Source organism: Podarcis melisellensis (assembly GCF_964234715.1).
Source record: "Podarcis melisellensis genome assembly, chromosome: 16".
Classification (NCBI taxonomy): Eukaryota; Metazoa; Chordata; class Lepidosauria; order Squamata; family Lacertidae; genus Podarcis; species Podarcis melisellensis.
In genome coordinates, this window is record NC_138533.1 from 18,237,625 (window position 1) to 18,265,187 (window position 27,563).

The 27,563-nt window shown below is 47.8% G+C and overlaps 1 protein-coding gene across 4 annotated transcripts in view; it reads left to right on the plus strand.

Annotated features, from left to right (window-relative positions):
- Window positions 1-7,030: 7,030 nt before the first annotated feature.
- The window catches only part of LMNA (lamin A/C), a 44,401-nt gene continuing 23,868 nt past the window's right edge, over window positions 7,031-27,563 (plus strand). For 3 of the 4 annotated variants that reach the window (XM_081892376.1, XM_081892377.1, XM_081892378.1), the window contains exon 1: window positions 7,031-7,510. In XM_081892376.1, coding sequence (XP_081748502.1) covers window positions 7,161-7,510 — 350 coding nt within the window. In that variant the 5' untranslated portion in view covers window positions 7,031-7,160. The remainder of the gene's footprint in view (window positions 7,511-27,563) is intronic. The other variant, XM_081892379.1, reaches the window with a different exon arrangement.

Consider the following 27,563-nt stretch of genomic DNA (forward strand, 5'->3'; position numbering starts at 1 on the left):
AGTACTTAAACCTGAGGTACCACTGTACTGCCCCTCAATGAGGCCAAACTTGGAGTCACAAAATGTTTAGGGGTATGTGTATCACCGAGTACCCCCAGAAAAAAAGCCCTGGGTGCGGCAACAGATACTGACCTTTGAAATGCCACCACACTCTTGACAAACCAAGGAGTTTGCCAAGTGTCTTTATGAAATATGGTTTATTTACAATCTGAAGCCTTCAATGGAGGGAGTACAGAACATTACACCTGAAAAGTGTCTCTTTTTACATTTGCCATTGCTCCAGCTGGCTTGGGTCCAGAGAGAGGTCAGCCATGTTCCCCAGTCTCTGGTTGCAGCCTCTCCCAGCCAACCTGCATGGAGTGCTGCCTGCTCCCTCCTCCTCCTCCTCGGAAGCCTTTTCAGAAAACAACTCTTCCCCTTCTGCTTTCAGCACACCCACCCACCCTGGTAAACCTTCATTTCAAAAGCCTCCTGCAAAAGGCACTTTTTCCTGTGGTGACATCATGCTCACTGTAACCCTGGCAAACTCCTCCCCGCATTCCTTCTGTATCTATCCACTAAGTATTATTTGCATTGTCAAATTGCCCTTAACTGCCCAATGCTCTGCTCTCCTTGTCTCTTAAGGGGCTCCTCTATCATCTGATCTCCTGAACAGGGAAAAACAGCATAGCCTTTATTTCTATGCTATGACTGGCGTCTTCCCTTAATAGAGTGGAACCTTGGTTCTTGAATAGCTTATTGACGAACAAATCGGCTCCCAAACGCCAAAAACCCAGAAGTAGGTGTTCAATGCGGCTGTCGGCTATTGTTTCTGGGGTGCCTGCAACAATCGGAAGCCGCTCCCTGGTTTTCGAACGTTTCATGAGTCGAACGGACTTCTGAAATGAATTAAGTTCGAGAACCAAGGTTCCACTGTACTCAAAACATTAGCTAAATTATAACATTTGCTAATTTTAGATTTTAGGAGGATTTGCCACCCCCACCCCCAGCTCATAACATCACCCTCCTCTTAGAAAATGTGCATCTGACCACGTACAATCCATAAGAATATCTGTTATGCACTGAGCTGAATCCTAGAACAATAGGATCCAGAATGCAGCTGTCTGATTGGTCTGTAGGAGCCACCCAAGCCAGCTCCAGGTGGAAGTGAATCAGCGACCTGATTGGCCTGCAGGAGCAGCCAATCAGGCTCCTGGATGAAGTGAATCAGCAACCTGATTGGCCTGCAGGAGCAGGCCAGAATTAGCCAATCATGCAGGGCACATTGTGTAAATAATGTATATATAGCTAGACATTTTGGGGAAAGTTTCATTCATTGCTACTGCGAGTTTAATAAAGAGCATGAAATTCACACTCAACTCCGAGTATATTTCAATATCCTATATAAAAATAACAGAAAAAGTTAATGGGAGCACATTTCTCGTAACCCAGCACAGTGCTGATTGCTTCCAACCATCTCTAGTTATTCAGGAATCCTCCAGGCCTCCTCCTTCCTTCTTGGATGCATATCTAGTCAAATCTGCATTTCAAAGACATTTTTCACACACAATGATTATCTGAGCAATTCTAACAACAACAAATCATTCACGGGGTCCCAACACCAGAAACATGTAAAAAGCACAAATTAACAGCATTTATCTTGCAAGAAATATCCCTGCAGGAAAAATAAGCAATGTCTGAAAATAGACCTAAACTTCTCCCGCTCCCTGGCCAGCCAGCTGCCTGCATGGTTGTTTGCCTTGGGGTTTCACAGAGTTATTCTTTGTGAACCACACAGTTACACAGGGTTGCTTGTGGCATGTTCAAAAAGTTCTCAGCTCAAGCAAGTCAAGCAGTTATTCTGGAGCTCAAAATCACAGATTCAGTCTGTCCAGAATCTGTCTATTACTTTTTGGCCTTTCCAAGAGTTGTGGGTCAGAACCTCCAAACCACACACACACACCCCAGTCCCCAAAAAGCCTTTGCAGCCACTTCAAAACATAATTTCAGGATCACATCTGTTTCCTCTCTGGTACATTGGAGATCCCTTCCATTTCTTTGTCCTTTGGCCCAGTCCACTTCATCTCCTGCCCCCAAACTCCAAATCAGAATCTTGCCACCAGGTTTTACTGTATATACACACACACCTCTCACATATTTAATTTGAGATCTGAGGAAAAGAGAAATGAAAATATGAAGAATGGCGAGGTAGTCTGGCAAAATGTTCACACAGCCTTCCCCAAAAGGAAAAGAAACAAGATGATTTACCAGGTACTGTCCCTAGTGTTATAAGAATTTTAAGGTTATATATATATGTACCAAGCAAATCCATCAAAATATGTAAACCACATGTCTGAAACCCACAGAAAACTCCTGGAACCATTTTCTCTCTCCCAAAATGACCTCAAATATTTCTCTGCAAGGTCGAAGGAAATGGGATATCTCCCCATTGTCTCTTTCACAAATCCTATCTTAAGGGCACATTTAAGATATGAATAGGGCGAGCCCAAATAATGTAATCAGTTATCATTCTCAGGTAACCTGGAAGACAGGTTTTCTGCTGTAGGCTGCCTCTTCTGTGATGTAGGTACGATGTATCTGGGTGGTGGTCTTGGGCTCCAGGACGGGCCATTTAAAATGTCTATATAAGGCATGGGTAGGCAAACTAAGGCCCGGGGGCCAGATTCAGCTCAATCACCTTCTCAATCCGGCCCGCGGATGGTCCGGGAATCAGCGTGTTTTTACATGAGTAGAATGTGTCCTTTTATTTAAAATGCATCTCTGGGTTATTTGTGGGGCATAGGAATTTGTTCATTATTCCCCCCCCCAAAAAAAATATAGTCCGGCCTCCCACAAGGTCTGAGGGACAGTGGACCGGCCCCTACAGAAAAAGTTTGCTGACCCCTGATATAAGGGCTTGCACACCTTTGTCCTGGGTCCCTCCCCCCCTCCTGTGTGTGGGGGGGAGCACTCTGTTGCAACAGCTTTAATAAAGACCAGGCTTATAGCCACTTTGCTTTTGTATATCCTGGTCTGGTCTCTGTTCATTTACTGTCTGATTTTTTGAGCCTTAAAAGGTACGCTCTCTCCGAAGATCCAGTCTTTCTTAAGAAGCTGAACCCCTTGAAGGGACCCCATTTTTATTCTTATTTCACTAGTAAACAGAGACATTTGGAAATCATACTGTTAGGTTTACAATCCAGCCAGCTAGATCTTTCCTCTGAGTTACAGTTCTGGGAATAAGGTGCTTTGGAGAGTTAGAATCATAAAATCATAGAACTGTAGAGCTGGAAGGGACCGCAAGAAGAAGAGGAGTTTGGATTTGATATCCCGCCTTTCACTCCCTTTAAGGAGTCTCAAAGTGGCTAACATTCTCCTTTCCCTTCCTCCCCCACAACAAACACTCTGTGAGGTGAGTGGGGCTGAGAGACTTCAGAGAAGTGTGACTGGCCCAAGGTCACCCAGCAGCTGCATGTGGAGGAGCGGAGACAAGAACCCGGTTCCCCAGATTATGAGACTACCGCTCTTAACCACTACACCACACTGGCTCTCGGTCATCTAGCTCAACCCCCTGCAATGCAGGAATCACAGCTAAAGAGTCCACCACCTAATGTAGGGTTGCCATATTTCGAAAAGCAAAAACATCAATTCCGCCTTTGAAATTACAGTGGTGTCCGGGAAAATCTGGACATATGGCAGCCCTATCCTAACGTTTACTCAGAATCTCCCTTCTTGTAATTTGAACCTATTGGTTCAGGTCCTCTCCTCTGGAGCTGCAGAAACAAGCTTGGATTAATTTCCCTCTTGCTGGGAATCAAGTTTGCCCCCAACAAAATCTAAACAGCTGATGGGAACTAAATTGTGTTACGAACACTGAAAAGGGTAAGTTGAACAATTGATGGGCAAAAGCACCATATAAATCTCTGTCAGCAACTACTAGGGAATGTTCACTAAAAAAAAAAAGTGCATGGATGGTGATCTTATGAGTTTGGGGGCAGGGAGCGGATCCCCTTAAATTAGTAAATGTTGTAAATTTAACTAATATTTGGAGTATTAAGGGAAGATGCCTATGCCGGTTTTATTGCTCAGGGAGACTGGATGACAGAGGTGTCATTAAGAGACAAATAGAGTAGGCCAATATGGAGCAAAGTACTATATTTCATAAAGACACTATAGCCTCTGTTGTACCTTAATTTCCCAAAGAGATAACAAACCCTGGTTAAGTACCTAGAGCCCTGGAATTCCGTGCACCACTCAGCAGAGATCGGGGTGGCCAGCAATACTGGTGTCAGATGTGAGATCTGTGTTTTCAGGCAGAAAAGGCCTGCAAGCAAAGGGTGTCTGGAGTCAAAATGGAGGGAGGAACAGCAACACTCCTTGAACAGTGAAAGCTGTTGAGGGGGCAGTGGAGCAAACAACTTGAGAGAGTGGAGCCAGTTGTTTGACACCATGATCCAGCAGCAACTCCAGCTGTTTGAGCAGCGGGTGAAGAGGTTGCAAGCAGAGTAAATGGAAAGTCTCCTTGGGGAGAAAAGTGTGACCCCCTGCGCGGCGGGAGGAACGCCTGGTGAGATGCTGCAAGGGCCTGGAAATGACCCAGGGGTGTAGCTGTGGGGGGGGGGAGGGGACTCGGATTGCAAGTCAGTAGCTGGAGGCAAGGGAGCCTTGCAGCAGGATGAACGGGCTGGAGTAATCAGCTCGTGCAGGATTGGAAGTTGTTCCTGAGAGGTGGAGGGAGAAGCCAGCACCTGCAAGGAAGGCAGCAGTTTCCTGGGTACCCATGGAAGAGACAGTGACTTCTTGTTCACCCAAGGCGAAAATGGGGGGGGGGGGGCACAGGCTCCTGCTGGATTTGTGATGGAGGAAGAAAGCGGTCTGGCAGTGTTTCCTGCAGTGGGGAGAACATGCAAGGAAGGCTCCAAGAAGAGGTGCATCAGAAGTGCAGAAGGCTCTTGTTGGGTTGGGTGAGATGAAGGTCACCAGTGATTTTGCCCCTTGGGTGCCCCAATAGGCCTGGTGGGATGGGGGAGCAGTTCCAATGCTAGGGGCAACAGCCAGGGTCACCCAAAGTCTTGTGGGATTGGGGAGCAAGAATTACTGGGTTACGTGCCCTTGTTTAGCTCCATAAAGCTTTCCAGAGATGCTGGGAGTTAGCAAAGAGGGGGAATTCTGGCCCCCAATTTGGGTGGGGTGGGCCAGTGAATTCTGAATTGGGATACCACCAGATACAGTAGTTTGTTAAGGGTGCTGAGAGTTGCTAGGAGGTCCCTATTCCCCCCACAGAGCTGCTATAATTTTCGGAGTGGTTTAATAACCAGTCACTCTTCCCAGGAAATTCTGGGAATTGTAGCTCAGTGAAGAGATCATTTCTCCCAAGCGAAGGCATATTTGCATACCAAAAATTATACTAGATGAATTATAACGATTTACCATCCCTACCCCACCCCACCCTGGAATCCTGGGAATTATAGTTTAGTGAGTATGCTGGCCTTTTCTATTACTGATTTGGTCCCCTTCAGAAAACTACAACTCCCAGGGGGTTCCTGAGGAGAGGGAAACGACTGTTAGACAAATTAAACCAGCCCCATCTTTTGGGCACTGAAGACAAAGCAGTTTTTAAGCTTCACTTGCCTCCCCCCCCCCCGCCAGCGCCCCACTGCAGTGCCAAAAAGCACACTATAGTATCTGAAAATGGCAGCCTCTCAAAGCTACCTACAAGCCAAGTGAGGAAAAGCAGAATCTTTTCGCAGGGTTGACCCAGCGTGGACTGTCATTGGCTGCAGAATGGAGGCTGCAATGAGAGAGTCCTGATAATTTGGAGCAAATTGTTCCAGCTGCGGGGGTTCCAGCTACAGTTAAAGCACTTCTCTCACTCACTCACAGTCTCTGCACTGCCAGCCTCTGAATCCTGGAACAGTAGTGAAGGCTGCTGAGAACTGTATCCCTGTGACAGGTAAGCTACAGATTCCAGGACTCTTGGGAGTGTTTTAAATGCATGGTGTGCGGCCGTAGCGTGGAGTCGACTTCTCTTTCAGTTCTTGCTAGTGGTCAGGGGTGGAGAATGGGTTCTGGCCCTTTTAATGTGGAGAGTTGAGAAAGGAAAGCTGCTTAGCTCCTTTACGAGAGGGGTAAGTACATCGGCCCGCTCTTCCGGGGGTTTCCAGAGATGCATCTCTTTTGGCAATGTGGGTCTGCTTTTGGGGTTGCAGTATAAGGTATTTTTGTTTGTTTTTATTTTGGAGTGGGGAGATCCATGGTAGCACTCCCCGGCAACCGCGCTGTCCCCTTTCAGTGTAAGACCTGCACCGTTTGCATTCCTGCTTCCCATACCCACACAGAAACAACTGGCCCTTATTTGTTGCATTCACCATACCGCACCTTTTTTATTCTCCAAGGAGCTCGAGGGGGCGCACATGGTTCTCCCCCTCCCACCTCCTCACTTAATCCCCTAGGCTTAATCCTACCCTGCGAGGTAGGCTAGGCTGAGAGCCGGCGACTGGGAGCTTCCCTATGAATGAGGATTCGAACCCTGGCCTGCATAGCTCAGAGCGTGATGCTGCAGTTAATGCCAAGGTTGCAGGTTCGATCCCCGTATGGGGCAGCTGCATGCATCTTCCTGCATTGCAGGGGGTTGGACTAGATGGTGCTCAGGCTCCCTTCCAACGAACCCAGCCTTTCTCAACCTTGGGTCCTCATACGCTGTTGGACTACAGCTCCCATCGTCCCTGACCACCTTCTCTGCTAGCTTGGGATGGTGGGCGCTGCATTCCAACGCAGTCTGAGAAAAGGCTGCTCTAACCAGTAGGCGCACAGGCTTCTTGATCTCTGGAACGTCGAAACTCCCTGAGCAGAGGGGAAGGCAAAGCAGATCGGGAGGAGGGAGGCGGACGAAGAAGGGAAGCATCAGAGAATGTGATAAAAACCCAGTCCTGGGCAGTTTTCCTTTAACTATGCAAATGAGGGGCTGGTTCTATTTGCCTAGCTCCTCCCCTCCTCTTTCCCGGCCTCCCCCGCCTTTTCCCAAAGCTATATGAGCTGCCCTCCAAGCCCGTGACTCAGACTGCCTGTCACTTGGAGAGCCGAGGCGCGTTGGAATTCTGCTGCTTCCTCCAGTGCCTCCGCCGCCGCCGCCGCTTCCCTCGTCCTCCTCGTCCGCCAGGGCCCGAACCCCCACCTGCGCCATGGAGACCCCCGGCCAGAAGAGGAGCACCCGGAGCGGGGGCACCTCGACCCCGCTCTCGCCGGCCCGCATCACCCGCCTGCAGGAGAAGGAGGATTTGCAAGAGCTGAACGACCGCCTGGCCATCTACATCGACAAGGTGCGCTCCCTCGAGTCCGAGAACGCCGGGCTCCGGCTGCGCATCACCGAGTCCGAGGAGGAGGTGAGCCGCGAGGTCACGGGCATCAAGTCGGCCTACGAGGCGGAGCTGGCCGACGCCCGCAAGACGCTCGACTCGGTGGCCAAGGAGCGGGCGCGCCTCCAGCTGGAGCTGAGCAAAGTCCGCGAGGAGTTCAAGGAGCTGAAGGCCAGGTAGGGCGCCCGGGAAGGGGCTGGCTGGGTGCGCTCGGGGTGGGGGTGGAGGGTACCCTCTTTGGTCCAAACAGCGTTTTCCTCCGCTCTCCCCCCCCCCCTTAAAAAGAAAAGAGAAAATCCTACAAACACCTCTGCACGATTTGGAGTCCGTAGTCAGGATTGCGTCAAAAGCGTAAGCCCGGTGGATGGTGGCCCACAAGGATTTTGGGCAGGGACCAAAGCGGGCATGGAAGCTGGCAGCCATCATATGAGCTGGGAGGGCAAAGAATGTCATTCTCCAGCTGGGAAGACTGCGACTCTGTTGTGGGCACAGGAGGCGGTGGCATATTCTTCCCCAAGCCCACGTTCAGGCTTGACAATGAACACTTTCTTTTCCTCTTTTGAGGGCATTGTGGTATCTTTCGCGGCTGCCTGGAATTCCCAGTTTGGCAGTGGAAAGTTTACCTCTGTGGTATGTGGCCAGCATATCTTAAACAATAGTTGGATGGACCCCCCAAACTTAGAAAGGGAGCTGGGGGGCAAGGATCCCAGCTTTATTCTCTTTGGCACTGTAGCTGTGTTCTGTTCAGAATATCTTGGAGTAATCAGAATTTTAAAAAAAAACTTTCTTAAATTTCCACCAACAGCCATCAAATTAATATTTTGTATCCATGTCCTGGTTTTGGGTGCAGGGGATGGCTTTGGTGCCGGCAATGAGGCGACGCACAATAGTCTCCATTAAGATTGCATAAATTGCCTCCTCCTTGTGTTGACCAGATTAAGGGGTCCTCAGTGTGGTGCTCTCCAGATGTTTGACTCCAGCTCCCCTCAGCCCTAGTCAGCATGGCCAGGGGAGAGGAACAATGGGCGTTCTATTCCAATAACATCTGGAGGGCACTGCGTTGCCTACCCCATTGAAATGAATGGACATGGCTAAGGTGGCTCCATTCATTTCCATGGGTTCACTCTGAGTAAGTCTTGGTTGAAAACAACTCAAGCTGGCTTAAAACACAGCTGGGTCATTTGTTTTCTCAAATTGGAGCCAAGCTGGTTTGGGGGAAAGTGCATTAAAATGAAATATTTCACAAGAAACATCAGGATAGATATGGATTGTGGCTCGTGTTGTGTGCACACCGCTTCCCTTAGCAGCAGCTAGGAGCGCATTGAGTGCAGACTTGAATGAGAGTGTGTATACTGTACACAGCTTAGTCTCCACTCCAAATTGGGCAAGGACTATTTGTGTATGTGGCTGTCTCATGAATTGTCTGAGTGGTTTGCCAAAAGCCTCTGTGTGGCAGATCACCGTTGGGTTTGGGGTGTCCACGAAATGTCAGCAAGCTCTTGGGGCAGACGGTGGGTAGGTGCTTCTCTTATCAAGGCACACCCTTCATTCTCTTGGAGGATTCCCTGGACTTCTAAGCTTAGCAAGTTCTATCTTCAGTAGAACCAAACTATGTTTGCTGCTCTGCTGGTTGGAGAGGAGAACATTCCGTTCTGAAGTGCCCACCCATGACCACTTTTACTCAAGCTGAACCCTTTTCCATCCAGGGGAGCATCTGATTTAACAAACTGCTTGCTGAATTTGCGCCCGTTCTGACCCTCATTGTCTCCGTTTTAGATTTTTCCTACGCAGCCTTTTCTGTGTTGGCTCAAATATTTGATTCGGGTGTGGTGGAGGAATTATGCGATTATATATTTTTTCCATTCCACTCATCCTAAATTTCTGCAACTGGAATAAATTGTGCACACTGGGCAGATTGCGCCACACGCTTAGTTACTGTGCGTTGGCTGCATTTTTGTGGTGGGGAATGCATCTCCTCCACGTTTCTTAGGCATGTGCTGGAGAATGTGAGTTCAGACTTGCAGAGAAACAGGCTGTGCAGAGGGGAAGACCTGGTGGTCATAGCAAAGGAGCAGGAACTATAGCGAGTAGCAGTCCTCCGTCCTCCCCCCGCTTCCTCACCACCTCTAGTTTCTAAATAGTTTTTTGTGTTCTCTCAGTGCTGAGTTTTGTTATGGGTTTTTTGTTGTTTGGTTTTTTTTTCTCTTGAACCAGAAGGACTAGGAACTTCAAAACTCAACCTGGAGGTTTTGTGTTTTAAAGGAACCAAGGTGCAGCTGTAGTAACTGTGTTCTGCCCTGCATGGTTTGATAGCGCTGTGCTTGCATGCTGAACAACTGTACCCTCTTTCCTCCTGCCTTCCCTGCCAGTATTTGGCTTCAGGCGGTAACTGAACCCTGATAGGCAGCAGGGAATGTGGAGGCTACAGCAGCCTTATACCAAGTCTGCAGGCCAGTTTTCCTACAGCTTTTGGCTTTGCTGTGGCTTCCTAGCCTTCTCTGCTGAGAAGCCTTAGAAGTGAGGGCGGGGGAGGGGAGTTGTTGGGTCCTTTCTGAGTAAATTGCAGAGTCCCTTTCCCAGAAATAATGCCTTTTGCAGATGCCACCCGCATGCAGCTCAGTTTTATATTTAACCTGCATGTGTCCCATTGCAGATCCCGCTTTAGATAACTTTGTGCTCATCTCAATGGCAATGCGAGCCTGTCTCCATTTAGATCATGGGTCTGTTGTGCCATGTGTGGCAGAATCATTTGAAAAGGCTGCAGCACTGGGTGCTGAGCGGCGGTTCTTTATGTGGGCATTTTTTTGAAGGGGGGGGGAGAGGCTGCATTCCCTATCACTTGCAAGTGCTCCATAAAGCACTTCAAAAAACAAGCCTGAACAACAGTTTTGTAAATGCATGCATGTAGCATATCAGGATAAAGTTGCAGATTACCCAAGATAACCTCCCCCAGCCTGTTTCACCCTCCAGATGTTTTGGACTACAACTCCCATCAGCCCCAGTCAGTGCAGCCATTGCAGCAGCGATGGGAGTTGTAGTTCCAGTCGTCTGGAGGACACCAGCTGGGGAAGGCGGGTGAATCCGCCTTGCCTCAGATTACCTCTGAAGTACTCAGATGAACTTCCCAGGCTGTGACTCAAGCTGGGAACCCACATGCGTTTAATTTTCACATCTAAGCCCCATTTATTTCAGAGGGGTTTGCTCCCAGCTGTCTGTGCTCAGAGTTGCAGCCTTAGTTGGTCTTTAGCTTGGTCCCTCAACTGCCAAACTGAGATGATAGGCCAATATTTCTATCTGATAAGACTGTGGTGCAGGTTACTAAAACAATGTCTGCAAAGCATTTTACAGATTTGAAATGCACTGTGTGAATGACAACTGAAATAATAATAATAATAATAATAATAATAATAATAATAATAATAATAAGTCAGAGACAGAGACAGGGCAAGGAATGGTTTGCAGTTAATTCCACCCAAGTTTCCGCAACGCAAGGGTTTTTGCTGGCTTGTTTGCCTGCAAAAACCCATGCTTTCTGGCCAAGCTTTTGTAAAGACCTGCGTGGTCATCTGGTGTTGATTCCTGCTCACCCCAAGTGAGTTGTAGGACTTAATATCCCTTACTGCAGAGCTTCCAAACTTTTCATGTTGGTGACATGCATTTTAGACATGCATCATTTCGCCACACAGTAATTCAGTTTTACTAGCAAAGCAGAGGTTAAACTAACCCCTTTCCCTGGGAGAAGCACAGGGAGCTGCATGTTCACTTCAGACATAGGAGGTAGAGACATTACAGGTGTGTCTTTTATTCTCCTCTGTCCCCAACCTGCTTGAAGATTCATCTGCAATGGTATGCTGCAGCTGATATGATTCATACTGCAAGCCTCAGATTATGGTTTGATAGCAATTCGGTGTGTTCACGGGGCGGCTAACCACGGTTGCCATTTCTTTAATATGCCCCTGTGCTTAACTACAATTTAACTAAAGCGAAAAGAAATAGTTGTTGTCAACTGCACTTGCATGTTCTGTAGCGTTGCCTCTCTTCTGTAGGAGTAGACAAACTCAGAGCAGCAGGAAATATTTTTGGAAGTCCCGTCTAGCTGCCAGGTGTCTGTTTTGTCAGCCATTGTGCTGTGCCCCAGAAGCAGGCAGGCTTTGCAGCCCACGCGTCGGGTCTTGACAACCGTGTGCTTTGTGCCACATGGGGCCCTTTTGCGTCTCCTCCCGTGGGGCGCCGGCTACCTGTCTTTCTGTTTTTGCAAGGCTGGTTGCAAAAGGTTTTCCTTTGCAATTAACCTGTTTGCCTGCCTGCCTCGTCCGACAGCTCCGCAATAGCAGTTGCCAGGGGAGGCAGCAAATGTTTTGAGACTGCAAACAAGAGGCAGTGTGAGTCAGCCGAAGGGAAACTACAATCGTAATTCATTGATTTCGAAGGACAAATAGAAATTCCCCGGCGGAGCAGGGGCGGGGGGGGGGGGAGGAGAGAGCTAGACATTGCGTGGGGGTGAGGTGGCTGGAGGGCCCCGCCTGTGGTCGGAAGCAAAGTCCTCTACCATGTTCCCCTTTTAGTGGTAGCTTTACAAAGATCAAAGCACGCTGCGTGACGAAGTCTCCCCATCCGTAACAATTGTTTCCCCTTTGAACATATCGCTCGTATTGGAGTTTCTAGAATTCTTGATTCACCAGCTTTCAGTTCCTTTCCGTTTGTGCCTTCCACTCTTATATTTGGTGGTTGTTAATAATAATAATAATAATAATAATAATAATAGAATATCAGTTTTGCATTGCACTTGCCCTGTCTCAGGAATGGATTTTCTCTTTTTGACTAGCATGTGGATCCCCCTCGGGGTGACTTTTTAGTAGTTAGGGTGCCTTACTTGCATTGCATGCTAGGCCCCACGGGCATACATGTAGGCATTCATTAATATTCAGGAGTCCATTAATCTGGAGGCTGGGTGGAAACAGCCACTCGGTATCTCTACCACCCAGACTCTGCTTGCACCCTGGCAAGGCAACTATCAGGATTGTGCAGCTGGATTACTTCTCTTAACTGTTGTCCAAGACTCTTGTTTGAAAACAGAGAGGCAAACAAATGGTTCCCGCGGGTAGGAAGCCGGGTAGGATGTGGTCTGTCTCTTCAAGGCTGGTGTGCCCCTAGTTTCTGATGCTTTTGTTAGCTTTCTCCAGCTTATCATTGTGACCATGAGAACCAGAAGTGAATACATCAGGACTTGGTGACAAGCACGTGTTCTGGCATTCTCCATCAAGTAGCTGAGTGGAGAGGAGCCCACTTTATTTTTTTTTTACCTTTTTGCCACTGCCAAATCAGTTGAGTCTTGGGGGTCTACATCAGGCCTCCCTCCTAGGTGAGAGGTTAGCCACCCTTGCCATAACCAATTAGAGTGCGGTGACAGATACACAGCGGATCATGCTAGTTTTTAACCTTTAATTTTTGACTCGGTAAAAAAAATGAGCTGCATATTCCTGCATTGCAGGGGGTGGACTCAATGATTCTTGGGGTCCCTTCCAACTCTACAATTCTGTGATCTATGATCTGCGCTGGAGGGCTGTGTTCTTGGAGGACTTTTGTGGGCACGTCCAGCTATGAACTACACAAGGAAGCTCCAAACAGCCATAGGCTGAGTTGTCATTAAACAGCCTGGAGATAGGCCAGAGTTGCTGAGCAGGTTTGCTGCAGCGACAAAGTCCCTGTGGTTCTAAAGGAGCTTTGTAGTTAACTTGGTGGGGAGCAAAAAATTGTTCATGTATGCTCAGAGGCACTTTTTCTTTGTTGGCATGCTCTATGCCTTGAGCCCTAACTCTTGAATCAGGTTCTGGGCTCCCTTTAAATCTTAGGATCATGTCCCCTTAAATCTTAGGATCATCTTAGGATTTTAATGCCTTGTTCTATTTGGTCAAAAGGCCCAGCCTTCTGTTTCCAGCAGTGGTTAGACAGAAGCGTCTAGGGAGCTTATAAGCTGGGCATAAAAGGGTCTGTGCCTTCCCCTTGTCTATCCCCGGCATCTGATATCCAGGTATATTGTGCTCATATTATAACCACTTGCTTACTCACCTGTGTCGAGTAAGGATTGTTTCCTGGTGAGCAGGCAAGGAAGTTTTACTAAACCTGATGAAGCTGGCTGCTCCTCAACTCCCACCCCTGTTTTCAGGCTGTTGGTTTGCCAGAAATGCCTTGTGTTGGTATGGACGGGCAGTGACACTGAAATAAATTGGCTTTGTATGTAAGTCAGACTTTGACTCTTATCACCAACTGCTGTTTATCAGACCCTCCCCTATGTGGCTTTGTTTGCTCAGCATGATGTATGGAATGGCCTGAAGCTGGGTGGTAGAATACAAGTTTTCCATGGTTCAGCTGCGTCTCAAAACAGAAGTGGAACATAGTATATTGCCTCGTGCAGAGTCAGACCATTGATCCATCTAGCTCAGGGTTTCCCAAACTTGGGTCGCCAGCTGTTTTTGGACTACAACTCCCATAATCCCCAGCTTGCAGGACCAGTGGTCAGGGATGATGGGAATTGTAGTCCAAAAACAGCTGGAGATCCTGATCTAGCTCTTTGTTGTCTACATTGACTGGGTAGTGGCTCTCCAGGGTTTCCAACAGGGCTCTTTCACAGCCCTACCTGGAGATGCCAGGGATCAAACTTGGGACATGCAGACCACCGAGCTATGCTCCGGAAAGCCATCATTGCTGCTGTCAGCCAGAATAGACAATTCCAGATGTGATGGGCCGCTGGCCGGACAAGATAAGAGGCACCTTCTTCTGTTTGTCTTGGTTGCACACGTGTCACCTTTTTGCAAAATTCTACCTGGAACGTGTGACATTCTTTAAAATACAATTATCTGCAACAGATATAAAAAGCGCAAGAAAGGCCCCATAGCTTGTGGTTTGTGGGCATGGGTGAGTGCCGCGATTCTACAGGGAAGCTGATCAGTGCAAGATGCACCCTTTCCCCTCTTGGGTATCTGTAGCAGGTTAGAGCAACACTGAATAAATTTGAATCATACCCTATGTGTACAAAGTTGCATTTGTCTTTGCAAGTACCCTGCAAAGAGTTTAGGACTGGAGTGCATGATTTGGACAAGGCTGTCAGGATTGGAACCTGCATCTCTATGTGCTACTCTTGGATTCTAATCTCCTCCCTGCAGTAAGAGTGAATGGGTTTTATGTGCTACGTACTCTGCCTTCCTAAAAACCTCGCCGGGACGCATGTTAAAAGCCAGGCAGTAAGGGAGCCTGGAAAAGTATGAAAGCTAGGCAGCAGGGGAGCCTGGTAAAGGCATGGCACTTCAAGGCTCACGCCAGTCCCCAAACAGAAATGGCTACAGATCTTTGATCTGGCACAGACAAAGCCGGGGCAGCCCTGTACCCCTCACGTGTGCCTAACGGGTGAGGCTTCCCATCAGCCCCTGTTCTTGGCATCTTCTAGTGGGCCAATGGGAACTAGGGATGCTGCTGTGGAAGCTCTGTATTGGCCACTCCATAGAAACCAGCCAGCGGTTTGGATTTGAAAGGGCGGAGCACATGCTTGGCACTCTGTGCCAGAACCGTTTCTGACTCATGGCTGTGGCCAACGCCCTTCTGCTCCGGCAAGAAGCGTTTATTCCAAGGATTTGGGATTCTTGGTGGCTTGTTGCTGGCAATCCAAGATCCTGCCTGTTCACGTGCCGTTTTTAAGCAAGGCGGGTTGGTTGTTGTGTGTGTTTGTGTGTTTGTTTGTTCCCTCCAGTGCCCCTTCTGGCGCCTCCTTCCTCAGAGAGGCAAAACGTGACATTCAGCCACAACGATGGGCTTGGCGAAATCTCTTTGCTGGCAGTTTGAGTCCATAATCCAATGCCTTGAGTGTATTCTGGGGCAGAAACATGGCTGGTCATGGGTGGGGGAATTCAGCTGCTGAAAACCAAATCCTGTGAGAAGAAATGGTGTCCCTGTGCAAAACTTTGGTTTGGATTTTGCATTTCCTCCCCTCTTACATGCCAGGAACCTTGACAAAATATCATCCTGCCATCGCCCTACCACAATTTTTGAAAGCTCCTGTTTGTGTCTCTTGTTTACCTTCCCTCGCAAAGCCTTGATGCTGCCTGTTTATTTTCATGCCAAGAATAAACTCCTTGAAGCACTTAACTTGCCACCTTTTCATCCCTAAGGTTTCTCTGAGCCCAGGGCCCCGTTCTCTTCCTTTATATAGACAATAGAATGAGGCTGCAATTGTGCCATCAGGCCAAGGCATCACTCACAGGAGCCCTTCTCAGGTAGCTTCACCTGCTGCAGTTTCAGAACTTGCTCCCTCCAGGTTCTGTTACACCACTGGCAGCAAAGGGCCATAGCTCTGTGGTAGAACATCAGCTTCACAGGCAGAAGGTCCCTGGTTTAATTCCCAAGATCTCCAGGTAGGTCTATGAGAGATACCAAGTCAGAAAACCTGGAAAGCGGATGTCTGTTTAATTTAACAATGAATCCAGTTTGCGCTTTGCTGAGAACAACTGCTGCTCCAAGACAAGGAACATGATAGTACAGTACCTAATGCCTACAATTGGTATCAGTATTTGCCCATGAGTTGTTAAAATAACACCTCTATGTGAGTTATATTAGCCACATGGAATGAATGGGAAGAAGCAAGGGAGGTCTAGGAAGTTCCTTTGAATTATACAAGAAAAGAAAGAAAAGCACCCTTGGGAGGCTGTAACTTTGACTGGAGGAGCAGTAGGGTGAGGGCGATGCTTAATTTTTCTCCTATTGGCTGCTGTTCTGCTCATTCCTTCAACCCTTCTTCCCCATGCCAGGGTTTCAGATGCATATTTTAGCCCTAAGCATTCAGCTGGAGCCCTGCAGGGGCAAAAGCAGCCAGCGTAGGGGGCTAGATCTTGGGGCATGAAGGAACTGTGAGGAGAGGGTTAAGCAGCCCCTCCCCTGCTCTGCCTCCTGCTTGATGCTGCTCTTCATTTAATAATTCACCAAAGCCATTAAGAATTCATTGAGACGCATTTGGGTGCCATGGCGCTGCTTGTCCCTGAGCTACAGTGGTTCTGTAGCAAGTGTAATACGTAGTCTGCGTCCTCCCAACACAGTCAATAAAATTTATTAGCTGGTACAGGAGCTACATTATTTTAAAAAGTTAACCTCCTGAATGCCCCCTTCTCCCACACATAGACAAAATCAGGTTAGCTATTTGCCCATGACAAATGGTAGGAAACAAGGAAACCAACCTTTTACTAACAATAATAGGGTAGTAGTAATAGTAGTAGTAGTAGTAGTAATAAATAAAATATTCAAAATAAAAAACAGTTTGTAGCTCTCCCAGTCCTTGCCTGAGCAGCTTCCTCGATGGCTTTTGGGTGGGGCTCTTGTTCAGATCCTAATTGATTCCTTCTGCTTTCTTCCCCTTGCATCCAAAACCACACTTTGGAACAGCCAGTTCTTTACCAGGGATCTGCTGCCCTCACGTTTCAGCGGGTGAAGAGGAGAGAGGGGCCGGGGGTGGGGTGGGGGTGTAGAGAGAGCTTTCTTGAGTTTCCTGACTCCTCCATTCTTCAAAGCTGTGCCTATTAACCTTCTCAGAGAGACAGAAATGTCCGAGTCCAATTCTTGAGATCCTTTCTCATTACCCCTTTGGGTTGCATCCACACTTACTAAGTTTTGCAGAATGTGGGTCTTTAATATGTCATCCTCGCTCTAAAAAAATATTAATCCCAGCATGGGAAGGGAGCTCAGACCATAGCCATCGAGTCCCTTATTTTGACTTCGTAGTTCCAGAAGGTCGTTGATTATTCTCCATCTTCTGTGTGGCCCTGAGAACAGAACAGTTGTTTTGGTTTCTGAGAGTCCCAGCTCCTTATTAAAGCCAAGATTGCAGTTCTCATTATAAAGGTGTGAATGCATTCAGATCGTTCTCCCTGGGAGAATAAATGTTGGAGGAGACAGGCCCGCCAGCCTTATCTTGGGGCAGGTTTCCTCCCCATCGTGGTACCCTCATCTTTATCTCTCTTTATCCGGAGAGAAGAACGGAGCGCTGGCGGAATACCATGCACTGCATATTATGAGATGTTGCTCCCACCTGCACAGAGAAACTTCGTGAGACCTCTGCTGAGTTTTGGAAAAGTTTGTTTTTAAAAAGCTTCCAGCCCTCTTTGTTGTTTGGAAATGCTTGGAAGACTGCCATGAGTAATTTTGTGAAAGCCTGAAAGTGTTGTGAAGTGACAGTAGCTGCTTTTGTGTCACATTTCTGCTACCTGCAACAGATTTCCCCCATAATTAACGTGACACTGAATTTGGAGGTTGGCATCTGTGTGCGGAAGCCTGGGAGAAGAAGCTCATCCCTCTGGGAAGTTTTGCAGCCTGCAAGGAGCTGGGCCAGAGACTTGCAGTGTTGGCCAGCCCTTCCAGGTAATCGTGCCTCCAGCTGCTTCTTTGTTTGAATGGCTTGTGGGTCTGCTTCTCAGGAGGCTTAATAGGATGGGGAGACAGTGTTATAATGGATGACAGCTTCCCCCAACCTCACATGCACCTCCAAATGTTTTGGACCTCAACTCCCATCAGCCTCAGCCAGCATGGCTGTCCTTGATGCGTTTGCTGGGAGTTGCAGTCCAAAATATCTGGCAAGGGCCACAGGTCCCCCAATCTCTTCTATAATGGGACACATACTACTAGGATCTGGGAGACAAACCACTGCATCTCAGCCTAACCTACCTTGTAGGCTTGCTCTGGGTATTAATTGAGGAAGGGGAAGAACCATGAATGCCACCTTGAGCTCCTTGGAGAAAAAAGTGGGATACAAAGGCAACTCATAATAATAGCACATTGTGGGTGCTGGCAAGCAGGACATGCTGGGGTCAATAGGTTGGTCTCTTGGCACCTAGAACTAAAGAGGTACACTGCCTCTGGGCAAGAAGGTTCTATTCATGGTGAATGGTGGCTTACCTACTTGGAGCAGAAGGTAGCCATTCCTAAGACAGTGTGGGCTATGTAAGGGAAAATGCAGGAAGACCAGTTTTCACTCCCACCCCACCCCACCCCAATATCTGCATCCCACCCCAATATCTGCATCCTTTTAAGGGCAACAGAAATGTTGTCTTTACCTATTTCAGAGCTTTTGCCATTCCTGCCCCAAACTGATGTGATTCTTTCCCCCCCCTCTGTGGCGAACACAAGAAGTTGCCTTATATGGAGTCAAACCAAGTGTCCAACTAGCTCAGTAAGGGCCATGCTGACTCTCCAGGGGACCTCCCCTGCATTACCTGGGCCTTGAACCCAGGACTTCTTACATTCCAAAAGCTTTATAGGAGTTTACAGAGTTCTCTCTCCCTTTGGGGTGATTTTTCCCCCCCTGTGTGTGACGCATGGGACAAGCATGCTTCCTTCCCGCAGAAACGGACTCTGCTCTCTTGCTGGGTTTGAATGAGCCAATTGGCTGCGAGAAGCTTCCTTGCAGAAGTTTTAGTTCTCGGAGCGTGTTGATTTTTCTTTTTCCACATTGGAAAGCTCTTAAGGAGCGGTCTGGCTCTTGCAGAGTTGTGCAGATGAACTGTCTCATTTCTCCAAAGAGCCTGTGTCCACACCATACCTGAAAAGCACCTTTAAAGCACCCGGCTTCCCCCAAGTAATCTTGGCAACTGTACTTGGCTAAAGGTGCTGGGAGCTGCAGCTCTGAAGTGCAAACTACAGTTCCTGGGTATCTTTGAAGGCAGCTGTGTGCTTTAAATGTATGGTGTTATGGATGTCACCTAAGACCTCTTCCTACAACCAAATGTAGTCTGGTGCAGTGTTCGAAACTCCCATTGTTCTAGGCGCATTTTGCAACAGGGAATTTCATTAGCGCAAGCCGTTTCTGAGCTCTGGGCACAGTACTGCGCCTAAGATTTCCGATTAAAACTGCAGAGTGCAAGGAAAGGATGTACTTTTTCTGCCTCGCCACTTCCAGCTACAGTACTCTCTGAAGACTGGAGAAGAGACCCTCTTAAGAATATTTGGGGGGTGGGCAGGGGAAGGACTAGAGCATGTGAAAAAAGGAACATAATATTTTAGATGCAGTTCATTCATTTTCAGCTTTGTATTTTGGTTACGGGGGGTGGGGTGGGGTGGGGAGCGCACCTAGTCATTTTGTTGTTGCGCCCATAACCCTAGATTTAAGGTGCCATTTAGCTCCTAGCTTTCATATCTCAGTTTCTAATACTGGTCTGGTGTTGAGATGCAAAGGTGGTGGTGTTGAAAGTCTGCTGCATTAAAACCTGCATTAAGCAGTTTTAAAGGAAGTGGGAGGTTAAATGATTTTGGCAGAGCCTCCAGAGTCCGTGACAAGGGAGAGAAGGTGGTGATGGTAAACTGAGCAGAGAAATTCTGCAGGAAGCAGCAATGCCACCACAGGTAAGTGTTTTCAGTCTCGCCTTGACATTGTCACACCATATATTTTGAAGCACCTTGATACCATTTAAAACAGCTATGGCTTCCTTCCCAGAATCCTGGGAGCTGTAGTTTGCCAAGAGGTGTTTAAAGACCCCTGTTTCACTCATAGTTATGGTTCCTGGAGTTCCTTGTGAAGAGAATTCCTGTTAAACTACTCTGGGAGTACTACTCTTCCAAACAACTCCTAACACCCTTAGCAAACTCCAGCACCCAGAATTCTTTGGGGGAAGCTATAACTGTTTAAAGTGGCACTACAGTGCTTTTTAATTTTTATTATTTTATTTTGACAAACTAATAATCATAAATAATAAGAATAAAAATGTGCACCCCACCACCAAGACAATTCCAATTTCAACACCTCTTTTGTGATAGTTTGACCCCTTTCTGTTTTAACAGTACAAATTCTACAAACACCTTCCATATCTCCTCGAAATCATTTCTCCTGCATATTTCCCGTCTTACCTTAATGGCCCATGTTAATTTATCATTACAGTAATAGCTATATCCCACACCTCTTTATACCATTCTTCCATTTTATATTTTGCTTGTCCCTTCCACTTCCTAGCTATAATAATGATGGGAGTTGTAGTCCCAAAACATATGGAGGGGCGAGTTTGTCTGTGCCTGGTATAGAGGCTCGGGTGGAGGGAGGGAGGGTGGAGAGAGAATTTTGCTTCCTCGTTCTGACAGCAGCCAACCAGATGCAGGACCTGAGCAAAAGAGCACTCTCCCCCACTCCCTGCCTCATTCTAGGACCAGCCCTGGTGAATTCCGTCATTTGCATAATTTTTGCAGGTTGCGGAATTCTGCTTTCCTTGATGGGGCGTCTGGATGGTTCAAAGCTCTTGCTAATGCAGCAGCTCTTGCAAATGCACCTGGCCAGAAAGTTCTTCTAATCTGCAAGGGAGCTGGCAGTGCATCTCCTACCTGCCTTATGGTGGGTGGAGGGGCTATCAGTCCTCAGATCTCAGCCCCCACTGTGTTTATTTCAAAGCAGCTGCAAAGAGACTCTCTGATAGCAACTGGAGTCTCCTCCCCTTGCCCAGCTTTGAAGTTTTAAAACACACACACACGCACCCTCCCTGTTGGGAGATCTGACCTCCTGCACTAGGTTTGTTTCAACACCCAGACTGACTTGTTCTCTGGTTGTGCTTTCTTCAACTTGGTGGAATCATGCTCTTGACAGTCAAGATTGAGCTGTGTGAGCGAGTGGCCTATTATGGAACTATGTGGACAAATACCTTTGCCTTGATCTGCTAAGATAAAAAAAAGGCCCTTCCCCAAGCATTCTTCTCCATTTTGCACAGTCTATGCTTCTGTCTGTCTTTCATCCATAGCCTTCATGCCTCTTGCATTCAGTCTACCCAAATCCCAGCAGCAGGAGAAGGGTTTTTAAGTGACTTGTAGATCTTGAGCTGTCCACCTGTCCCACAATTGCTGCTTCTCTTTCTCCTCCTTCAATGGGTCCATTGTGTCAGCCGGAACAACTGGCTGCTTTCCTCCTTTCTCTTTTCCTTCACAGCTGTGGCAACTTTGGAATGCACCAACTTGTGTCCTGGTGAGGGTTTCTGTGTCTCTGGTGGTAGCTCCAACTTTGGGAATCCAGGGGTGGAATCTCCTAGATAGGGAGTGGAATGTTGTTGGGAATGGAGGGGACTCCACCAGGTGGGCAGAGCATGGCCAAGGTGGGTACAGCCTAGATGGTTCAGGAGGAAAGACAGTGAATACCAAAGCTCTCAAGCCAGGCAGAAAAACCGAGTGCCCTCTTGGTTTTTCACTTTGCTTGGCAATTTTAGTCCTCCTGAGACATCAAGGAAGGAGGCAAGACCCTTGAAAGCACAGGTCAAAATCGTGACACCTGGCTAGATCACATTATTTGGGGCTGTGGAGGTTTCCTGGCTGAAACTCAACTGAGACTGAGTCTAGTGTTGCCCAGTCTCACATGGGAGGCATGTGTCGTAGCTATGGAAGGGGTAACTATGGGGGGTTTTTGCCCTGAGTGAAGCCTCCAGAGGGGGTGCCGTTGAGTCTCCCAGTGTGTGTGTGTGTGTGTGTGCAAATGTGCATGGGTTGTGTGTGCCAAACTGGGTCTTTGACCCTGGTGAAATAAAGCCTAGTTTTGCCCCTAATGGACACACAGCTGTGCAACCCCCCATCACCCTGTGTTCTGCCCATACTATAAGGATGGGGAACTTTGGACCCAGGTGACAAATGTGGCCTCCAACCTTTCTATCTGGCCCTTGGGACTCTTCCTTCGGCCACACTGCGGCCCCCACTTTGCAACCAGTATGATTACACCCGACTTCAATGTGTCCTTGAACTCTGACACTGCATCTTGCTTGTTTGGGCGGAGGAGGAAAGAGAAGTGTCTTTGAAAGTGTGTAATAAAACCTAGCCTACTGTTCAAATTCACATTGGTTGCTCCACCTACTTTTGCCTCTGGCCCCACCCACTCACATGTGGCCTCTGGAAGGTTGCAATTAAGGGAACGTGGCCTTAGAACATGTCTGATTCCGTGCTCTTTTTCAGATAGCTTTGAGCTGGTATACTTTTCAAAAAGGCAGTGTTAAAAGGCAGCGACTTCTCCCTGGAAAGGAAGGGATTGCTTTCTCTGGCCTCAGCTGCTTACTTCCTCCAGCGTGGTCAGGAGCCAAAGCGGCCGCCGGCCTGGACATGTGATCCGACACCCATGAATGCCACTTTGGGGAGTGGCTCTCTTGGCAGTGAGGCTGGGGAACCGGGCTGCCTACCCAGCAGCAAAGCTCTGTGCTGCCACGTGGGCTGGCTGCCAATCTGGCTCAGTTGCGTCTGAAACCGTTGCTCTGTGCATCCCACATTTTGTTTTGCACCAAGGATTGGGCGGGGGGAGGGACACAGATTTGGTACTGAAAAGAGACTTGGCCAAATGCATGCAAACTCAGAATGCATGCAGTTAGTGCATGGCAGGGACAACCTATAGCCTTCTGAACGTTGCTAGACTCCGACTTTTCATAATCCTTGACTGTTGTTCATGCTAGCTGGGTATGGTTGGTGTTGGAGTCCGAAACAAACCAATAGCCACAAAGCTGAGACAGTGCAGGGGAAGCAAAACAACAACCACTGGAGTTCCCTTCTCCCCCCTCTCTGCCTGGGAGTTCAAGTCCAACAATATCTGGAGGGCTGCAGGTCCCCCCATCCCTGAGCTAACCTCTTTCATTAGGTACATGCAATACAGCTGTTTATAGATAACTGCATCAATTACACTGGCATCTTTCTGAAAGTTTAGACTTCTTTGCAGATTAGACCTTGACTCTTGTGTGGGCTGAGCCAGCTCCTTTGTCTACCCAGACCATCCTTAGCTGTCTTGGGGGATGCTTAAGAGGTGTGCACGGTTTTTACAAGTGCTTCCTGCCTTGCTCCCACCCTCTGTCTCCTGCAAGCTTGATGTAATAATCAACACACATGAGTAAGGCTGCATGTTTTGATAGCTGATTAATCCAAAGTTATAAGTGAGCGTGATCTTATTTTTATATTTTAAATTGCATTAGGACATATAAAGAAAAAAAAATACAAAACTTACTATCAAATCTCTTGCCCCTTTTTGTGTCCAAACTAAGACTTTGGTCTAAATACAATAAAAAACATAAAGAGTGAGTAATAAAGAAGAAGAAATAGAAAAGTGGTGAAAAGAGAGAAAACAAAATTCAGAAGGTAGGGGGATTTCCCATTCTTCGTCTGTCCACTATATATAAACAATATTCACTTCATCCACTCCAATATAACACCCATATTGTTTTTAGATACTGAGGACAAACTTTATTCATATAAAGAAACTGCCTTCTACTGACTCAGACCATTGGGCCATCTAGCTGAGTATTGCCTACACGGACTGGCAGCTGCACTCCAGGGTCTCAGGCAGGAAGGCTTTCGCAGCAGCACCTGGCAATGCCAGAGATTGAGCCGGGGACCTTCTGCAGACAAAGTATGCAGTCTACTACTGAGCAATCGGTTGAGGGGCACATTAAAAATGTCCTATCCTTCTAGCACAAAGAGGTAACTTAGACCACGTTCAAAACATACATTTAACGTGCTATGTTACCATTTTAAACAGTTAGGTCTCTCCCCCCCCCCATAAAAAAATATAATACTGAGAAGTATAGCTTGTTATGGGTGCAGAGAGTTGCTGTCCCCCTCCCAGAGCTGCAATTCCCAGAGTTCCCTGGGAAGAGGGATGGATTGTTAAACCACTCTAGGAATTGTATCTCTGCAAGAGGAATAACAACTCTGAACACCATTAACAAATTGCACTTCCCAGGATTTTGAGGGGAGAAGCATTGACTGTTTAAAGTGATAGAGAGCTTTAAATGTATGGTGCAAATGCAGCCTTAAAAAGGATGAAATTGTCTCACTTCCTTTAATACCTAGAAAGCACCTATGTTTGGGTTTTTGCTAACGAGCACATTTATGGGAATGGAATCGATCTGATTGGGAAAGAGTCGGGTAAAACAGTTCAGTTAGAAATGTCCTTGTTAAGCCCCGTGATTGTCAGATGTGGGCAAGAGGAAGCAAGGTGTCCTTTCTGGCATGGTGGGTATTAATAGAACCAATAAAAACATATTGTGAAGAACCGGCAATGGACCAACGTGGGGGAACGCAGCCAGGTTGGTCTGTTCTTGCCTGTCTCTTGAGCATGTGCCAGAGCTTTGTGCCAACCGGCAAGAAAACTCTGCTCTGTTTACAGTCTCCAGCAGAAGGCCGGCCCCGAATTCTTGCAACGTGGCAAAGTGCCCGCCACACCCTGGGGACAGCGCCCCTTCAGGAAAGAGGCTCCCACACGCTGGGTGCCGTGCCAGCTGCTGATGGTGGCATGCCTTGGCGTGGAAAGAGGGCCGCCCACAAGGCTGAGGAAGAAAGGGCCAGCAAGGTGACCTTTCTGACTTGAGCGAGAGCCAGCTCTTTTTGCGGCAAGATCAAGGAACCAGCATTGTGCTCCTGAAAATATTTTCCACGTTTCTCACTTTCCTGAGAAGTTGGATGTTTGGTTGTCATGTGGGCAGGAGCTATTTATGCAGTGCCCTTGCGAGAGGATAATCACCTGAGTCACATGACATTTTCACAACACAGTGTTTAAGCATGTGCAGAGTGTTCTCGGAATGTCACCGTATTTTCTTAGAAATGCTGTGGTGGTGTTAGGTCTCCCTGCTGCCTTCCAAAAGAGATAGATCAATAAACAATAACACCGGCCATGACATTTTTACGTGAAAATGAGAAAAAATAAACCTGGGTCCACCCACCTCTGCCTTCAATGGTGATCAGGCAGATTCTTCTTTAATACTGGGCATGAAGGCAATGGTTTGACCACATTTTATATCCTCAGTATCTATATTCTGAACGTCTATTATTCAGAGGTAAACAGCTCTTGAGCATGGAGGTTTAGTTAATGGCTAATGGATGCCTGTCAGCCTTCTCTCCTTCATGAATTTGCCTAATCCTGTTCTAAATTTATGCCCACCATTTCTGGCAGCTGCCCATATGGCAATTCTGGGCACATGGCTGTTCGTATTTCTGACCCAGGCAGCAGAGCAGTGGTCTTTCCAGCCCTCAGTGCCACGTCAGTCAATCCCACTGCAGCCAACATCTCCCCCTTTTAAAGGGGTGGTGACTCATTCATCCCAAAAGCTGCCTTCTGTTGCAGCTGCCAGGCTTCTTTCTCTGCTTGCAAAGCTCGCCCAGCTCCCTCTGCCTCATGCAAAACAGAACCAGCGCTCTCTTTGGCCTGCACTGTAAATAATTATCCGGGGTTTCTATCTGCAAGCCAAAATAATAAAAAGCTGTCTTCTGTTGTGCCTGGGCTGGGTGAGGCTGATCTGTTCAAACAGAGACCTCACAATACCTCCTATTATATCTTGGAGCAGAATAGATTTCAGCTGCTGGGAGGGTGTTTTCAAAAGCCTTACCCAGCCTGGCGGAGAAGCTTTCGGGACCCTTTGAACTGTGCCATTGAGCGGAGGAGTGGAAAGGAGGGTTCACATTACAGGCTTGTGTGTACTACACCTTACTGAGTCAGGCAGTTGGAGATGCCAGCAGGAACTGGTAACCTGGAATTTTCTGTATGCAAAGCGTGCCCTCTGTGGTGGTTCTCCAATAGCACATGAGCCTGTACTAGGCTTAAATTGTAGCATTGGTTAATCTAACACAGTATTCTCACCTCCAGCCTCTCTCAACCTGGTGCCCTCTTGTTGTTCTGGACTGCAACTCTCATCAGCCCTAGCCAGCATTGGACTCCAGGCCCCGACAGCTGGCCTGGCTTAGTAGTCTAGAGAACATCTGGATGGCACCAGGCTGAATGAGACTGGTCTACTCTGTCGTTCAGACAGAAGGGGCACCCCAGCTCTGCCATATGCAAACTTTGTAGGTGCCACAGCTGCATGCAAAGTGTATGGCTCTGCATGTGAGCTATGGTGCCCACGCAAATATTAGTAAGCAAAATATTCTGCCCATAAAGTTCAATATTTAATTTACTTTGTTTTGGCTTTGTTTTGAATATTCAGGATGCTGAGGTTAGTGTGTGTGTTTGCAGAAAGTGAGATTTATTTTATTTTGGCTAGGGAGTCGGAAAATCCATGGGTAGGTCTATCAATTTACTAACGCAGTAAAAATTACCAGTAGCTATTATCTGCAAGAGCTTCGAACCTTTGTTGAAAGGCAGTCTGCCCCTCGATTACCTGGTTGCCGAGGGTGCAGAAGTGGGGTAGCTGTTGCTGCCGTGCCATGCTTGAGAGCGCCCCAGAAGGAATCTGGCTTCAGGATGCTGGGAGAGGTGGGACTTTGCATTGTTCTAGCAAGGTGGCATTTACATTATGAGGAGTGTCAGTGGCACTGCTGGTAAGAGATGTGGAGTGTAAAAATGTGACTTGAGGCGGCAGAGTTTGGTAGCCAAGGGAAGCGGCTTGGATGTTGGTTTCTGCAATGAGTGTCAGATATTGCACTTTGATGGTTCAGTTAAGGAACATTTTGTGAAGCTGGCAGCATGCACATGTAAGTTGACAGCAACCTACTGCCTTGATTGCTCCCATATACCCGTGTTAGTGACTTTGAGCCAACCTTTTAAAAAGCCTTTGTTGGGTTGCTTGGACGTGAGTGACACTGAGTGCCTGTTCCCAGGTCTTTGCACTGTGCCGACCTAGACCCCCTCTGGCTGTTTAGGGATAGGACTCCCATTAGCCCCAGCAAGTGCATGTGTATGATGGAGTTGCAGCCCAAGACAACTGTGCTGGCCTGAGACTCATGATAATTGCTGTCCAAAACATCTGGAGGGCACCAGGTGAGCAAAGGCTGCATCACCCTCCTCAGCCAGAGAGCCTTTCGTTGACTTCTGGGCAGGAATTATTCCAGGCCTACAACATGATACTGGCTCTGAAGAATATGCCGAACCTCTCCAGCTTGCAGGGGCCATTTTGGATGCAAGGCTTTTGCAAAACCTGAGCTGGCACCCCGAGGTTGTGTGGAGGCTCTCTTGTGAATCCAGGATATCCTGGATTCCACTGGGAAAGTTCGGAAAGTGGCAGGGTTGGCAATGGGAGGGACGGAGCATGTGTACACAGGCTGTGAGCCATGTGAATTGTGGGCAGGTTGGCAAGCAGGGGCAGCTGCCGTTTCCTCCCTGTTTTGGCAAGGGCGTTGGGAAGTTACCGGCTCCTTTGCTAGCAAGGGAAGAGTTTGTTTGTGTGTGTGTGTGTGTGTGTGTGGCAGGGCGGGGCCAGAGCCCAAGGCCTTCGTCTCTCACCAAGTGGCATACACACACTCCAGTCTGCTGATTTTCATTTGCTTCCTTTG